At 51.2% G+C, this 18,201-nt stretch overlaps 1 protein-coding gene across 1 annotated transcript in view; it reads left to right on the top strand.

Annotated features, from left to right (window-relative positions):
• Nucleotides 1-7,493: 7,493 nt before the first annotated feature.
• The window catches only part of LOC135534124 (uncharacterized), a 19,260-nt gene continuing 8,552 nt past the window's right edge, over nt 7,494-18,201 (top strand). Inside the window, exons 1-6 of the mRNA XM_064961255.1 lie at nt 7,494-7,631; nt 8,225-8,329; nt 8,563-8,634; nt 11,094-11,172; nt 11,532-11,663; nt 16,969-17,055. Coding sequence (XP_064817327.1) covers nt 8,271-8,329; nt 8,563-8,634; nt 11,094-11,172; nt 11,532-11,663; nt 16,969-17,055 — 429 coding nt within the window. The 5' untranslated portion in view covers nt 7,494-7,631; nt 8,225-8,270. The remainder of the gene's footprint in view (nt 7,632-8,224; nt 8,330-8,562; nt 8,635-11,093; nt 11,173-11,531; nt 11,664-16,968; nt 17,056-18,201) is intronic.

The following is an 18,201-nucleotide window of genomic DNA, read 5'->3' as shown; positions in this document are numbered from 1 at the left end:
CAGGGTCCCAGTACCTCCTGTGGATAGGCCAAGTAGCCTCAGGGTCCCAGTAACCCCTATGGATATGCCAAGTACCCCCAGGGTCCCAGTTCCTCCTACGGATAGGCCAAGTACCCCCAGGGTCCCAGTACCTCCTATGGATAGGCCAAGTAGCCTCAGGGTCCCAGTACCTCCTGTGGATAGGCCAAGTACCCCCGGGGACCCAGTACCCCCTATGGATAGGCCAAGTACCCCCTGGGTCCTAGTATCCACTGTGGATAGGCCAAGTAGCCTCAGGGTCCCAGTACCCCCTATTGATAGGCCAAGTACCCCCTGGGTCCTAGTATCCACTGTGGATAGGCCAAGTACCCCCAGGGTCCCAGTACCTCCTGTGGATAGGCCAAGTAGCCTCAGGGTCCCAGTAACCCCTATGGATATGCCAAGTACCCCCAGGGTCCCAGTTCCTCCTACGGATAGGCCAAGTACCCTCAGGGTCCCAGTACCCCCTATGGATAGGCCAAGTAGCCTCAGGGTCCCAGTAACCCCTATCGATAGGCCAAGTAGCCTCAAGGTCCCAGTACCTCCTACGGATAGGCCAAGTAGCCTCAGGGTCCCAGTACCCCCTATGGATAGGCCAAGTACCCCCAGGGTCCCAGTACCCCCTATCTATAGGCCAAGTAGCCTCAGGGTCCCAGTACCCCCTATCTATAGGCCAAGTAGCCTCAGGGTCCCAGTACCTCCTACGGATAGGCCAAGTAGCCTCAGGGTCCCAGTACCCCCTATGGATAGGCCAAGTACCCCCAGGGTCCCAGTACCCCCTATCTATAGGCCAAGTAGCCTCAGGGTCCCAGTACCTCCTACGGATAGGCCAAGTACCCCCAGGGTCCCAGTACCCCCTATGGATAGGCCGAGTACCCCCAGGGTCCCAGTACCCCCTATGGATAGGCCAAGTACCCCCAGGGTCCCAGTACCTCCTATGGATAGGCCAAGTACCCCCGGGGACCCAGTACCCCCTATGGATAGGCCAAGTACCCCCAGGGTCCCATTACCTCCGATGGATAGGCCAAGTACCCCCAAGGTCCCAGTACCCCCTATGGATAGGCCAAGTACCCCCAGGGTCCCAGTACCTCCTATGGATAGGCCAAGTAGCCTCAGGGTCCCAGTAACCCCTATCGATAGGCCAAGTAGCCTCAGGGTCCCAGTACCCCCTATGGATAGGCCAAGTAGCCTCAGGGTCCCAGTAACCCCTATCGATAGGCCAAGTAGCCTCAAGGTCCCAGTACCTCCTACGGATAGGCCAAGTAGTCTCAGGGTCCCAGTACCCCCTATGGATAGGCCAAGTACCCCCAGGGTCCCAGTACCCCTATCTATAGGCCAAGTAGCCTCAGGGTCCCAGTACCCCTATCTATAGGCCAAGTAGCCTCAGGGTCCCAGTACCTCCTACGGATAGGCCAAGTAGCCTCAGGGTCCCAGTACCCCTATGGATAGGCCAAGTACCCCCAGGGTCCCAGTACCTCCTATGGATAGGCCAAGTACCCCCGGGGACCCAGTACCCCCTATGGATAGGCCAAGTACCCCCAGGGTCCCAGTACCTCCTATGGATAGGCCAAGTAGCCTCAGGGTCCCAGTAACCCCTATCGATAGGCCAAGTAGCCTCAGGGTCCCAGTACCTCCTACGGATAGGCCAAGTACCCCCAGGGTCCCAGTACCCCCTATGGATAGGTCGAAAATTTCAGGGTCCCAGTACCCCTATGGATAGGCCAAGTACCCCCAGGGTCCCAGTACCTCCTATGGATAGGCCAAGTACCCCCAGGGTCCCAGTATTCTCTGTGGATAGGCCAAGTAGCCTTAGGGTCCCAGTACCTCCTACGGATAGGCCAAGTACCCCCAGGGTCCCAGTATTCTCTGTGGATAGGCCAAGTAGCCCCAGGGTCCCAGTACCCCCTGTGGATAGGCCAAGTACCCCCAGGGTCCCAGTATTCTCTGTGGATAGGCCAAGTACCCCCAGGGTCCCAGTATTCTCTGTGGATAGGCCAAGTACCCCCAGGGTCCCATTACCCCCTGTGGATAGGCCAAGTACCCCCAGGGTCCCAGTACCCCTATCGATAGGCCAAGTACCCCCAGGGTCCCAGTATTCTCTGTGGATAGGCCAAGTACCCCCAGGGTCCCAGTACCCCCTATGGATAGGCCAAGTACCCCCAGGGTCCCAGTATTCTCTGTGGATAGGCCAAGTAGCCTCAGGGTCCCAGTATTCTCTATGGATAGGCCAAGTACCCCCAGGGTCCCAGTACCTCCTATGGATAGGCCAAGTACCCCCAGGGTCCCAGTACCCCCTATCGATAGGCCGAGTACCCCCAGGGTCCCAGTACCCCCTTTCTATAGGTCGAGTACCCCCAGGGTTCCAGTACCCCCTATCGATAGGCCGAGTACCCCCAGGGTCCCAGTACCCCCTATCGATAGGCCGAGTACCCCCAAGGTTCCAGTACCCCCTTTCTATAGGTCGAGTACCCTCAGGGTTCCAGTACCCCCTATCGATAGGTCGAGTACCTTCAGGGTCTTAGTATCCCCTATGGATGGGTCAAGTATCCACTGGTCTTAGTATCCACTGGTTGGAAAACGAAAGCTCTAGAACCCGTTTTGACACAACACTCACTGTTCACATACATTTCTGGGTAAACAATATGAACAGGATTAGATTATATTTAAATTGGTTCAGATAAATTACCGGTTCGTTTTAGAACACCTACTCAATTCAAGGGTTTTTCTTTATTTTTACTATTTTCTACATTTTAGAATAATAGTGAAGACATCAAAACTATGAAATAACACATATGGAATCATGTAGTAACCAAAAAAAAGTGTTTAACAAATCAAAATATATTTTATATTTGAGATTCTTCAATGTAGCCACACTTTGCCTTGATGACAGCTTTGCATTCTCTCAACCAGCTTCACCTGGAATGCTTTTCTAACAGTCTTGATGGAGTTCCCACATATGCTGAGCACTTGTTTGTGCTTGCTTTCCCTTCACTCTGCGGTCCAACTCATCCCATCTAGACTAAATGAAATATAATCCTAAAGCATTGTCTAAATCAAGCTCAGCTAAAACACCTGCATGTTGGAGCTGCCTTACTCAAGAAAGCAAAAGAAAAGAGACCATGTTTTTGCATGCGGTTTTATTAAGTCAGGACATTGTTTTTTAAACTGATTGGTGACACATATTAATGCCAAAATAACATGCAAAACAGGCAACCCCCCCCCCCCGTGTGGCTCTGCCTCTCCTGTCCTGAATGACGGGTCTCCACTGGATCGCTGTAGCATCCATATCGTGTTTATTAATTGGCATGACGTCGTCTCTGTGTAAATGTCCTGGACCAATCAAGGCAATATAATTATAATATCTAGTCAGTTGCCCAACTGAATGCATAAAACTGAAATGTGTCTTCCTCGTTTAAACCCAAATCAAATTTCCTGGAAGGTTAAGCTGCAGGTTCCTGCAGTTCCTCTTCACCAACTTCATCCTGCAGCCATTACCTGCACTGGGGGGGGGGGATCTATTATCAACCAATCACAGCAGTGTTTCTGTTTGACTCATGCGGACCGGTTACCAAAGACATGACTGAAACAGTGACCAACAATGCCATGATTCATGAGTACACTGGTTATTTAGTAATGAATGTGATATTTGAGTCTCGCTCACAAATTGATAGTGTATTGTACACACACACACACACACACACACATATTTACAGTTTGTGAGTGTGTGATACACACATATTTACAGTTTGTGAGTGTGTGATACACACATATTTACAGTTTGTGAGTGTGTGATGAACACACATATTTAGAGATTGTGAGTGTGTGATGAACACACATATTTAGAGATTGTGAGTGTGTGATGAACACACATATTTAGAGATTGTGAGTGTGTGATACACACATATGTACAGATTGTGAGTGTGTGATATGGGGGTTGAAGATATGATTATCTACAGTACACATAACACCTGGTGTAAACAATGGCAACACCATTTTGCATTGAGCCTTGCTGTTGGAAAACCACCTCAGCGTCGGACTTTCGGCTTCCGCAGATGCACCTTCCCCGCCCCGACTTTACCCCTGGACTTTGGTATAGAGTCGGGTGTTTCAGCCTTACCCCCTCAAACGACCCCCTTCGGTCTAGAGTCGGTCTCATCAGCCTTACCCCTCAAACGACCCCTTTGGTCTAGAGTCAGGTGTTTCAGCCTTACCCCCTCAAACGACCCCTTTGGTCTAGAGTCGGGTGCTTCAGCCTTACCCCCTCAAACGACCCCTTTGGTCTAGAGTCGGGTGCTTCAGCCTTACCCCCTCAAACGAATGGCAAAATGGGTGCTTCAGCCTTGCCCTCAAACGAGCCCTTTGGTCTGTAGTCGGTCTCTTCAGCCTTACCACAAACGACCCTTTGGTCTGTAGTCGGTCTCTTCAGCCTTACCCCTCAAACGACCCCTTTGGTCTGTAGTCGGTCTCTTCAGCCTTACCCCCTCAAACGACCCCTTTGGTCTGTAGTCGGTCTCTTCAGCCTTACCCCCTCAAACGACCCCTTTGGTCTGTAGTCGGTCTCTTCACCCTTACCCCCTCAAACGACCCCTTTGGTCTAGAGTAGGGTGCTTCAGCCTTACCCCCTCAAACGACCCCTTTGGTCTAGAGTCTGTCTCTTCACCCTTACCCCCTCAAACGACCCCTTTGGTCTAGAGTCGGGTGTTTCACCCTTACCCCCTCAAATGACCCCTTTGGTCTAGAGTCTGTCTCTTCACCCTTACCCCCTCAAACGACCCCTTTGGTCTAGAGTCGGGTGTTTCACCCTTACCCCCTCAAACGACCCCTTTGGTCTAGAGTCGGGTGTTTCACCCTTACCCCCTCAAACGACCCCTTTGGTCTAGAGTCGGGTGTTTCAGCCTTACCACATCAAACGAGCCCTTTAGCGGTATCATCTAGTCCCACTTGTTTCCTGATGCCAGAGACTGACCCTGTGTGTTAGCGGTATCAACAAACAAATTATATTAATTAATACTACAACAAGTTTGAATTTCCTTTTGGTTTTTCATTTTAGTTTAAGTTGTGCCATATTGTTTATATTAATTTTATAAAGTGGAAAAAGGTTTTGAAATAGACCAATTTCATTTGTGAATATGAAATGTACCTAGTATTATTATCAAATCATATTTTATTTGTCACATGCTGAATACAACAGGTGTAGTAGAGCTTACAGTGAGATGCCGAATACAACAGGTGTAGTAGACCTCACAGTGAAATGCTGAATACAACAGGTGTAGTAGACCTCACAGTGAGATGCCGAATACAACAGGTGTAGTAGACCTCACAGTGAAATGCTGAATACAACAGGTGTAGTAGACCTCACAGTGAAATGCTGAATACAACAGGTGTAGTAGACCTCACAGTGAAATGCTGAATACAACAGGTGTAGTAGACCTCACAGTGAAATGCTGAACATAACAGGTGTAGTAGACCTCACAGTGAAATGCTGAATACAACAGGTGTAGTAGACCTTACAGTGAAATGCTGAATACAACAGGTGTAGTAGACCTTACAGTGAAATGCTGAATACAACAGGTGTAGTAGACCTTACAGTGAGATGCTGAATACAACAGGTGTAGTAGACCTTACAGTGAAATGCTGAATACAACAGGTGTAGTAGACCTTACAGTGAAATGCTGAATACAACAGGTGTAGTAGACCTTACAGTGAAATGCTGAATACAACAGGTGTAGTAGACCTTACAGTGAAATGCTGAACACAACAGGTGTAGTAGACCTCACAGTGAAATGCTGAATACAACAGGTGTAGTAGACCTCACAGTGAAATGCTGAATACAACAGGTGTAGTAGACCTCACAGTGAAATGCTGAATACAACAGGTGTAGTAGACCTTACAGTGAAATGCTGAATACAACAGGTGTAGTAGACCTCACAGTGAAATGCTGAATACAACAGGTGTAGTAGACCTCATAGTGAAATGCTGAATACAACAGGTGTAGTAGACCTCACAGTGAAATGCTGAATACAACAGGTGTAGTAGACCTCACAGTGAAATTCTTACTTACAAGCCCTTAACCAACAATGCAGTTGAAAAAAAAAAACGTGTTAACGAAAAAATAGATAGGTAAAATAAAATAACATATATAGTTAAAGAGCAGCAGTAAAATAACAATTGTGAGGTTATATACTGGGGGTACCAGTACAGAGCCAATGTGGAGGCTATATACTGGGGGTACCGGTACAGAGTCAATGTGGAGACTATATACTGAGTATTACGGTACAGAGTCAATGTGGAGACTATATACAGGGTGTTACGGTACAGAGCCAATGTGGAGGCTATATACTGGGGGTACCGGTACAGAGTCAATGTGGAGGCTATATACAGAGTATTACGGTACAGAGTCAATGTGGAGACTATATACAGGGTGTTACGGTACAGAGCCAATGTGGAGGTTATATACTGGGGGTACCGGTACAGAGTCAATGTGGAGGCTATATACAGGGTGTTACGGTACAGAGTCAATGTGGAGGCTATATACAGGGTGTTACGGTACAGAGTCAATGTGGAGGCTATATACAGGGTATTATGGTACAGAGTCAATGTGGAAGCTATATACAGGGTATTACGGTATAGAGTCAATGTGGAGACTATATACAGGGGGTACCGGTACAGAGTCAATGTGGAGGCTATATACAGGGTATTACGGTATAGAGTCAATGTGGAGGCTATATACAGGGTGTTACGGTACAGAGTCAATGTGGAGGCTATATACAGGGTATTACGGTACAAAGTCAATGTGGAGACTATATACAGGGTATTACGGTACAGAGTCAATGTCTTGTGGCACAAGTTTAATTGGCATTTGAATTAAATATACCACATCTTCCTCAAAGTCATAATTTCGGGAAATAAATAATTACATCAAAACCATTAAAATTGTACAACCTGTCCTGTTTTCTTCGTAACAAAGTTTTGTACTTCAATCCCCCCCAAAAAGTATCCTATAAATTAAAAAACAAACTAATGACGAATGGTTTGATACCTTCTCAATTATCACAATTATATTCTGCTTGAATCTTTCCAAAACATGTTTTACAGGACAAATTCCACGTAACATTTTAAATGAAACATCCTTTACCTGGTTACAGATACAAGATGTTTTGACATTTTCAATGCTTTCCCCCATTGTATATCCCCATAGATATTCGACCACAAAAAATCTAGTATAATGTGGCTAATATCACCCCAAAAAATATTCCTAATCTGTTTATTACTACGTGTATCGTTGAGGAATGTTAATATATTGTCAAATGATTATATTTTGTCATGTAAATAAATCTATTTGACTTTACATCGAGCACAGAGAAATGAATGAATGTTCACATATCCCAACCAAGTCACGCCAGATGTTTGAAGAGTTCTCGCGATATTCTTCGAGATTTACTGATGGAGTTGAGTTTCCGGTAACCCAGGAATCGGTGCTCTCTTTTTTCCCTCCGGTTCGGCAGATGCTAACGGAGCTACTTAAGAAGGAACCCCATTCCGTTTGTAGAGTAAAAACATTGAAAACCTTAATCTTCTGCTTCGTTTAAAAAAAAGAAGAAGATCGAAACCAGGTTAGTTTTCACGTTTTCTAATCTGGAATTGATTTTTCTCTTAATTCATTAGAAATGTTGGAGCGATTGGTGAAATGTTTTAGTGCCGTAGTTTATAAACGTTAGGGATTTAACGTTATCTAGCTATCTACAACGTTAGTTGTTTGTTTGTTCCTGCATCCCGATTGCAAGGAAATGTTAGTGATCTGTAGACCGTGGGTGGATTTTTGTGCAAATGTGCATATTTGTTGTATCTTAAACCAGAATTGTGTTGGTGTCACCGGTGTGAAATGTCTCTTGAGATCTTAAAATAGTTGTATCCCCCGTGTACGGTAAGGGCCACGGTATTTGTGGAGCGATAGGTAACGGTACTTCGAGTGTGACTGGTTCGAGTCCAATTTTCAAATGTTATTAGCTTGCCAACTAGGTAATACAATTGATAGTTATTAGTCCAAGGGCCACCCATTCAACAAAAAAAAAAGTGTTGTTCCTTGACCCTAGAAACGAAACTGCAAAAATGTCAACAACATCCCTGGAGATCTTGTTTATGAACATAAACATTTTCAAAACGTGGGAAGGTTTCGGGTTTCTTTTAAATGTCTCTGTCTTGCCAGAGTTGCCTTATTGTTCGCCACTGTTGGACTCTGGAGCAGTGGAAACATGTCCTCCGGAGAAATAAATCACGCTTCTCCATCTGGCCGTCTGACAGACACATCTGGGTTTGTATAGTGCCAACTGTAAAGTTTGGTGGAGGAGGAATAATGGTCTGGGGCTGGTTTTTCATGGTCCGGGCTCCTTTAGTTCCACTGAAGGAGAAATCTTAATATCATACAATGACATTCTTGATGATTCCGTCCTTCCAACTTGGCAACAGTTTGGGGAAGGCCCTGTCCTGTTTTCAGCGTAACAATCAATCAGATGTATTTATAAAGCCCCTTTTTTACATCAGCAGATGTCTTCAAAGTACTGTACAGAAACCCAGCCTCAAACCCCAAACAATGCCCCTCACCGTGCACAAAGCCAGGTACATACCAAAAAATAAAACATTTTCGAGATCGGTGTGGAAGAACTTGACTTGGCCTGCACATGCACTATGATTTTCAAATTTTATATATTTTTAAACATTTATAATATTAAACGTTTTTAATGTTAATATTCATGAAAATATGTACTTAATGACGTTGCCACTTCACAGTTGTGTTTCCTATGTCACAGAAGGCCTTTTCTGAAGCCTTGTTTTGGTGGTTGGCCTTGGACAACATGTCGGGGTTGTTCATTTGATTTGAGTCAGTTTCTGACCCCTATAAATATATATATATATATATTAGAGAGAAGTGGTCAGAAAGTGAGACGGCCATGTTTTCATTCAGGAGATATGGGTTCCCATCCTACCATGAGACTGCCATGTTTTCATTCAGGAGATATGGGTTCCCATCCTACCATGAGACAGCCATGTTTTCATTCAGGAGATATGGGTTCCCATCCCCCATCCTACCATGAGACGGCCATGTTTTCATTCAGGAGATATGGGTTCCCATCCTACCATGAGACGGCCATGTTTTCATTCAGGAGATATGGGTTCCCATCCTACCATGAGACGGCCATGTTTTCATTCAGGAGATATGGGTTCCCATCCTACCATGAGACGGCCATGTTTTCATTCAGGAGATATGGGTTCCCATCCTACCATGAGACGGCCGTGTTTTCATTCAGGAGATATGGGTTCCCATCCTACCATGAGACGGCCATGTTTTCATTCAGGAGATATGGGTTCCCATCCTACCATGAGACGGCCATGTTTTCATTCAGGAGATATGGGTTCCCATCCTACCATGAGACGGCCATGTTTTCATTCAGGAGATATGGGTTCCCATCCTACCATGAGACGGCCATGTTTTCATTCAGGAGATATGGGTTCCCATCCTACCATGAGACGGCCATGTTTTCATTCAGGAGATATGGGTTCCCATCCTACCATGAGACGGCCATGTTTTCATTCAGGAGATATGGGTTCCCATCCTACCATGAGACGGCCATGTTTTCATTCAGGAGATATGGGTTCCCATCCTACCATGAGACGGCCATGTTTTCATTCAGGAGATATGGGTTCCCATCCTACCATGAGACGGCCATGTTTTGATTCAGGAGATATGGGTTCCCATCCTACCATCCTACCATGAGACTGCCATGTTTTCATTCAGGAGATATGGGTTCCCATCCTACCATGAGACGGCCATGTTTTCATTCAGGAGATATGAGTTCCCATCCTACCATGAGACGGCCATGTTTTCATTCAGGAGATATGGGTTCCCATCCTACCATCCTACCACGAGACTGCCATGTTTTCATTCAGGAGATATGGTTCCCATCCTACCATGAGACGGACCATGTTTTCATTCAGGAGATATGGGTTCCCATCCTACCATGAGACGGCCATGTTTTCATTCAGGAGATATGGGTTCCCATCCTACCATGAGACGGCCATGTTTTCATTCAGGAGATATGGGTTCCCATCCTACCATGAGACGGCCATGGAGATTTTCATTCAGGAGATATGGGTTCCCATCCTACCATGAGAGCCATGGGAGATATGGGTTCCATGTGTTTCATTCAGGAGATATGGGTTCCCATCCTACCATGAGACGGCCATGTTTTCATTCAGGAGATATGGGTTCCCATCCTACCATGAGACTGGCCATGTTTTCATTCAGGAGATATGGGTTCCCATCCTACCATGAGACGGCCATGTTTTCATTCAGGAGATATGGGTTCCCATCCTACCATGAGACGGCCATGTTTTCCCATTCAGGAGATATGGGTTCCCATCCTACCATCCTTCAGGAGATACATCCTACCATGAGACTGCCATGTTTTGATTCAGGAGATATGGGTTCCCATCCTACCATGAGACGGCCATGTTTTCATTCAGGAGATATGAGTTCCCATCCTACCATGAGACGGCCATGTTTTCATTCAGGAGATATGGGTTCCCATCCTACCATCCTACCACGAGACTGCCATGTTTTCATTCAGGAGATATGGGTTCCCATCCTACCATGAGACGGCCATGTTTTCATTCAGGAGATATGGGTTCCCATCCCCCATCCTACCATGAGACGGCCATGTTTTCATTCAGGAGATATGGGTTCCCATCCTACCATGAGACTGCCATGTTTTCATTCAGGAGATATGGGTTCCCATCCTACCATGAGACGGCCATGTTTTCATTCAGGAGATATGGGTTCCCATCCCCCATCCTACCATGAGACAGACATGTTTTCATTCAGGAGATATGGGTTCCCATCCCCCATCCTACCATGAGACAGACATGTTTTCATTCAGGAGATATGGGTTCCCATCCTACCATGAGACGGCCATGTTTTCATATAGTTACATATTTCAAATATAGTAATTGACCATCCAGTTCTGTAACTAACTGTTGGTTTAGTGTCTTATGAACCATTCTGTCGTCATTCCTATCAGGATGAGGAAGAGGATCAGAGAGCATGACGCCGGGTCACCTGACTCTGACCAGCCAACCAAGATGTTCTCCAGGTCTGAGGTAAGCAGTCTGGTCATATTCAATTGGCATGACTCTTAATTGGCTTTCTGTTGTGGAATGTTTTTGGTACGTTGTGTCCTGCTGAACACAGCCTTGTGTTGTCCTGGTACAGGGTCTGGTGTGGTGTGTTCTGGTACAGGGTCTGGTGTGTTCTGGTACAGGGTCTGGTCTGGTGTGTTCTGGTACAGGGTCTGGTGTGTTCTGGTACAGGGTCTGGTCTGGTGTGTTCTGGTCCAGGGTCTGGTGTGCCCAGTAACCAGGGGTGTGTGTAGTAACCAGGTGATAACCAGGTGTGTGTGTCATCCCCAGGTCCAGGGTCTGGTGTGTGTGTGTAGTAACCAGGTGTGTGTTCTCCACAGGTCCAGGGTCTGCTCCAGCAGGAAGTGCATAGTGCCATGAAACAGTCTGAATCCAAGATGGAGTCGCTACTAGAGAGAGTTCAGCTACTGGAATGTGAACCTAAATACGACCTGGTCATACGCAGACTGGAGGTATGGAGGAGGGGTGGTCCAGACTGGAGGTGTGGAGGAGGGGGGGGTCCAGACTGGAGGTAGGGAGGAGTGGGGTCCAGACTGGTGGTAGGGAGGGAGTCCAGACTGGAGGTAGGGAGGAGGGGAGTCCAGACTGGTGGTAGAGAGGAGGGGAAGTCCAGACTGTGGTAGGGGAGGTGGGGGGGGTCCAGACTGGAGGTTGGGAGGGGGTCCAGACTGGAGGTAGGAGGGGGGTCCAGACTGGAGGTAGGGAGGGGGTCCAGACTGGTGGTAGGAGGGGGGGTCCAGACTGGAGTGTAGTGGAGGGGGTCCAGTGTGAGGTAGGGAGGACAGGGGGGTCCAGACTGGAGGTACAGGGGAGGAGGGGGTCCAGACTGGAGGTAGGGAGGGAGGGGGGGTCCAGTGGGAGGTAGGAGGGGGGGTCCAGTGGAGGCAGGGAGGTGTGGGGGGTCCAGACTGGTGTGGGGGGGTCCAGACTGAGGGGGTCCAGACTGGAGGTACAGGAGGGGGGTCCAGACTGGAGGTAGGGAGGAGGGGGGGTCCAGACTGGGAGGTAGGGTGGAGGGGGGTCCAGACTGGAGGTAGGGAGGAGGGGGGGGGGTCCAGACTGGAGGTACAGGGTCTGGGGTCCAGACTGGAGGTAGGGAGGAGTCTGGGTCCAGACTGGAGGTAGGGGAGGGGAGGGGGTCCAGATTGGAGGTAGAGAGGAGGGGTGTGTTCTGGAGGTAGGGAGGAGGGGGAGTCGAGACTGGAGGTAGGGAGGAGGGGGGTCCAGACTGGAGGTAGGGAGGAGGGGGGGGGGTCCAGACTGGTGGTAGGGAGGGGGTCCAGACTGGAGGTAGGGGAGGGAGGGGGGTGTGGTCCAGACTGGAGGTAGGGAGGGTGGGGGGGTCCAGATTGGAGGTAGGTAGGAGGGGGAGTCGAGACTGGAGGTAGGGAGGAGGGGGTCACGGGACTGGAGGTAGGGAGGAGGGGGGTCCACAGGAGGTAGGGTCTGGAGGGGGGTCCAGATTGGAGGTAGAGGTAGGGGGCCTGGACTGGAGGTAGGGAGGAGGGGGTCCAGATTGGAGGTAGGGAGGGAGGGGGTCCAGATTGGAGTTAGGGAGGAGGGGGGTCCAGACTGGAGGTAGGGAGGAGGGGGGTCCAGACTGAGGTAGGGAGGAGGGGGGTCCAGACTGGAGGTAGGGAGGAGGGTCCAGACTGGAGTGTAGGGGAGGAGGGGGGTCCAGATTGGAGGTAGGGAGGGAGGGGGTCCAGACTGGAGGTAGGGAGGAGGGGGGTCCAGACTGAGGTAGGGAGGAGGGGGGTCCAGATTGGAGGTCTGGTAGGAGGGGGTCCAGACTGGAGGTAGGGAGGAGGGGGTCCAGACTGGAGGTAGGGAGGAGGGGGGTCCAGATTGGAGGTAGGGAGGAGTCTGGGGGTCCAGACTGGAGGTAGGGGAGGAGGGGGGTCCAGACTGGAGTTCTGGAGGAGGGTCCAGACTGGAGGTAGGGAGGGAGGGGGGTCCCAGACTGGAGGTAGGACAGGGGGGTCCAGACTGGAGGTAGGGGAGGAGGGGGGTCCAGATTGGAGGTAGGTAGGAGGGGGAGAGCGAGACTGGAGGTAGAGAGGAGGGGGTCCAGACTGGAGGTAGGGAGGAGGGGGGGTCCAGACTGAGGTAGGGAGGGAGGGGGTCCAGGATTGGTGGTAGGGGGGGGGGTCCAGACTGGAGGTAGAGAGGAGGGGGTCCAGACTGGAGGTAGGGAGGAGGGGGGGTCCAGACTGGAGGTAGGGAGGAGGGGGGTGGTCCAGACTGGGAGGTAGGGAGGGGAGGGGGGTCCAGATGGAGGTAGAGAGGAGGGGGGAGTCTGAGACTGGAGGTAGGGAGGAGGGGGAGTCGAGACTGGAGGTAGGGAGGAGGGGGTCCAGACTGGAGGTAGGGAGGGAGGGGGGTCCAGACTGGAGGTAGGAGGAGGGGGGGTCCAGACTGGAGGTAGGGAGGAGGGGGGTGGGTCCAGACTGGAGGTAGGGAGGGGAGGGGGGTCCAGATTGGAGGTAGAGAGGAGGGAGTCTGGACTGGAGGTAGGGTAGGAGGGGGAGTCTGGTGGTGTTCTGGAGGTAGGGAGGAGGGGGGTCCAGACTGGAGGTAGGGAGGAGGGGGGTCCAGATTGGAGGTAGAGAGGGAGTCGAGACTGGAGGTAGGGAGGAGGGGGGTCCAGATTGGAGGTAGGGAGGAGGGGGGGGTCCAGATTGGAGGTAGGGAGGAGGGGGGGTCCAGACTGGAGGTAGGGAGGAGGGGGGGGTCCAGACTGGAGGTAGGGAGGAGGGGGTCCAGACTGGAGGTAGGGAGGAGGGGGTCCAGACTGGAGGTAGGGAGGAGGGGGTCCAGATTGGAGGTAGGGAGGAGGGGGTCCAGACTGGAGGTAGGGGAGGAGGGGGGTCCAGACTGGAGGTAGGGAGGAGGGGGGTCCAGATTGGAGGTAGGGAGGAGGGGGTCCAGACTGGAGGTAGGGAGGAGGGGGGGTCCAGACTGGAGGTAGGGAGGAGGGGGTCCAGATTGGAGGTAGGGTTAGGAGGGGGTCCAGACTGGAGGTAGGGAGGAGGGGGGGTCCAGACTGGGGTAGGGAGGAGGGGGTCCAGACTGGAGGTAGGGTAGGAGGGGGTCCAGACTGGAGGTAGGGAGGAGGGGGGGTCCAGACTGGAGGTAGGGGGAGGGGGGGTCCAGATTGGAGGTAGAGAGGAGGGGAGTCGAGACTGGAGGTAGAGGGTCTGGGGGGGTCCAGACTGGAGGTAGGAGGAGGGGGGGGTCCAGACTGGAGGTAGGGTAGGAGGGGGGTCCAGATTGGAGGTAGGGGGGTCCAGACTGGAGGTAGAGAGGAGGGGGAGTCTGGAGGTAGGAGGAGGGGGGGTCCAGACTGGACGTAGGGAGGAGAGGGGAGCCCAGACTGGAGGGGGAGTCGAGACTGGAGGTAGAGAGGAGGGGGGTCCAGACTGGAGTGTTCTGGACAGGGGGTGTCCAGACTGGAGGTAGAGAGGAGGGGGTCCAGACTGGAGGTAGGGAGGAGGGGGGGGTCCAGGGTCTGGAGGTAGGGTGGAGGGGGTCCAGATTGGAGGTAGGGAGGAGGGGGGTCAGATTGAGGGGAGTCGAGACTGGAGGTAGAGAGGAGGGGGTCCAGACTGGAGGTAGGGAGGAGGGGGGGTCCAGACTGGAGGTAGAGAGGGGGGGGGGTCCAGACTGGAGGTAGGGAGGAGGGGGGGCGTCCAGACTGGAGGTAGGGAGGGGGGGGGGTCCAGATTGGAGGTAGGGGAGGAGGGGGTCCAGATTGGAGGGGGAGTCCAGACTGGAGGTAGAGAGGAGGGGGGGGTCCAGACTGGAGGTAGGGGAGGAGGGGGTCATACGCAGACTGGAGGTAGAGAGGAGGGGGGGTCCAGACTGGAGGTAGGGAGGAGGGGGGGTCCAGACTGGAGGTAGGGAGGAGGGGGTCCAGATTGGAGGTAGGGAGGAGGGGGGTCCAGATTGGAGGGGAGTCGAGACTGGAGGTAGAGAGGAGGGGGTCCAGACTGGAGGTAGGGAGGAGGGGGGGTCCAGACTGGAGGTAGGGGAGGAGGGGGTCCAGATTGGAGGTAGAGGAGGAGGGGGAGTCCAGACTGGAGGTAGGAGGAGGGGGAGTCCAGACTGGACGTAGGGAGGAGGGGGGGAGCCCAGACTGGAGGGGGAGTCGAGACTGGAGGTAGAGAGGAGGGGGTCCAGACTGGAGGTAGAGAGGGGGGCGTCCAGACTGGAGGTAGAGAGGGAGGGGGGGGGTCCAGACTGGAGGTAGGGAGGAGGGGGGGGGGGGCGTCCAGACTGGAGGTAGGGAGGGGGGGTCCAGATTGGAGGTAGGGAGGAGGGGGGGTCCAGATTGGAGGGGGAGTCGAGACTGGAGGTAGAGAGGGGGGGGTCCAGACTGGAGGTAGGGAGGAGGGGGGTCCAGACTGGAGGTAGAGAGGAGGGGGTCCAGACTGGAGGTAGGGAGGGGGGGGTCCAGACTGGAGGTAGGGAGGGAGGGGGATCCAGACTGGAGGTAGGGAGGAGGGGGGGGTCCAGACTGGAGGAGGGGGGTGGTCCAGACTGGAGGAGGGGGGTCCAGACTGGAGGGAGGGGGAGTCCAGACTGGAGGGTAGGGAGGAGGGGGGGGTCCAGACTGGAGGGGGGTCCAGACTGGAGGGGGAATAACCCTGTGTTTCTCTAGTTAGAGGGGGAATAACCCTGTGTTTCTCTAGTTAGAGGGGAATAACCCTGTGTTTCTCTAGTTAGAGGGGGAATAACCCTGTGTTTCTCTAGTTAGAGGGGAATAACCTGTGTTTCTCTAGTTAGAGGGGGAATAACCCTGTGTTTCTCTAGTTAGAGGGGGAATAACCTGTGTTTCTCTAGTTAGAGGGGGAATAACCCTGTGTTTCTCTAGTTAGAGGGGGAATAACCCTGTGTTTCTCTAGTTAGAGGGGGAATAACCCTGTGTTTCTCTAGTTAGAGGGGACTAACCCTGTGTTTCTCTAGTTAGAGGGGAATAACCCTGTGTTTCTCTAGTTAGAGGGGGAATAACCCTGTGTTTCTCTAGTTAGAGGGGGAATAACCCTGTGTTTCTCTAGTTAGAGGGGGAATAACCCTGTGTTTCTCTAGTTAGAGGGGGAATAACCTGTGTTTCTTAGTTAGAGGGGGAATAACCCTGTGTTTCTCTAGTTAGAGGGGGAATAACCCTGTGTTTCTCTAGTTAGAGGGGGAATAACCCTGTGTTTCTCTAGTTAGAGGGGGGGAATAACCCTGTGTTTCTCTAGTTAGGGAGGGGAAAACCCTGTGTTTCTCTAGTTAGAGGGGAATAACCCTGTGTTTCTCTAGTTATAACCCTGTGTTTCTCTAGTTAGAGGGGAATAACCCTGTGTTTCTCTAGATAGAGGGGGAATAACCCTGTGTTTCTCTAGTTAGAGGGGGATAACCCTGTGTTTCTCTAGTTAGAGGGGAATAACCCTGTGTTTCTCTAGTTAGAGGGGGAATAACCTGTGTTTCTCTAGTTAGAGGGGGAATAACCCTGTGTTTCTCTAGTTAGAGGGGGAATAACCCTGTGTTTCTCTAGTTAGAGGGGGAATAACCCTGTGTTTCTCTCTAGTTAGAGGGGAATAACTCTGTGTTTCTCTAGTTAGAGGGGGAATAACCCTGTGTTTCTCTAGTTAGAGGGGGAATAACCCTGTGTTTCTCTAGTTAGAGGGGAATAACCCTGTTTTTCTCTAGTTAGAGGGGGAATAACCCTGTGTTTCTCTAGTTAGAGGGGGATAACCCTGTGTTTCTCAGGCTCACATTAAGAAGGTGAAGAGGAGGGGGGATGTTGCCATCTCTTACGTCAGGATGCTACGAGCTCCTGGAGTTAAACACAATCAGGTAGACACACACACACACACCCTCTCTTTCTCTCTCTCTGTCCTCTGTCTCTGACTCCTCCTCCTCTGACAACACTGTAGAGACACGCGGGGAACACACTCCTCTCTTCTCTCTCTCTGTCTCCTCCTCCTCTCTACAACACTGTAGAGACACGCGGTCGTGGTCATACACTCCTCTGTTTCTCTCTCTCTCTGTCCTCTCTCTCTGTCTCTTCTCTCCTCCCTCTGACAACACTGTAGAGACAGCGGTCGGAACAACACCTCTCTTTCTCTCTCTGGAGGGGGACTCTCTCCTGTCCTCCTCTGACAACACTGTAGAGACACGGGGACACACACTCCTCTCTTCTCTCTAGTCTCTCTCTCTCTCTCCTCTCTCTGACAACACTGTAGAGACACGCGGTCGAATCACACACTCCTCCTTTCTCTAGCTCCCTCTCCTCTCCTCCCTCTGACAACACTGTAGAGACACGCGGGGGAATCAACCCCTCTCTTTCTCTAGTTAGAGGGGGAATCCCTGTGTCTCTCTCCTCTCCTCCCTCTGAAAAACCCTGTGTTTCTGGGACACGCGGGGGAATAACCCTCTCTTCTCTCTAGTCTCTCTCCTCTCTGTCCCTCTCTGACAACACTGTAGAGGGGGACTAACCCTGTGTTTCTCTAGCTAGAGGGGGAATAACTCTCTCTGTCTTCTCCTCTCCTAGAGGGGGAATAACACTGTAGTTTCACTAGTTAGAGGGGGAATAACCCTCTGTTCTCTCCTCTCCTCCCTCTGGAATAACACTGTGTTTCTCGTGGACACGGGGACACACTCCTCTTCTCTCTCTCTGTCCTCCCCTCTCCTCTCTCTCTGTTTCTCTAGTTAGAGGGGAATAACACTGTGAGACACGCGAGGGGTCACACACCCTCCTGTGTTTCTCTCTCTCTGTCTGTAACTCCTCTGTTTCTGACAACACTAGAGACACGCGGGAATAACACTCCTGTCTTCTCTCTTCTGTCTGTCTTTCCTCTCCTCCCTCTGGACAACACTGTTTCTCTAGACAGAGGGGGACACAACTCCTCTCTCTCTTAGAGGGGACTAACTCCTCCTTCTCAGGCAACACTTAAGACACGGGTGAAGAGGACCCTCTGCTCTCTGTCCCTCTTCTCTGTC

Source organism: Oncorhynchus masou, unplaced genomic scaffold, assembly GCF_036934945.1.
Source record: "Oncorhynchus masou masou isolate Uvic2021 unplaced genomic scaffold, UVic_Omas_1.1 unplaced_scaffold_3047, whole genome shotgun sequence".
Lineage (NCBI taxonomy): Eukaryota > Metazoa > Chordata > Actinopteri > Salmoniformes > Salmonidae > Oncorhynchus > Oncorhynchus masou.
The sequence above is the reverse complement of the archived record's forward strand: the minus strand, read 5'-3'. Positions and strand labels throughout refer to the sequence as shown.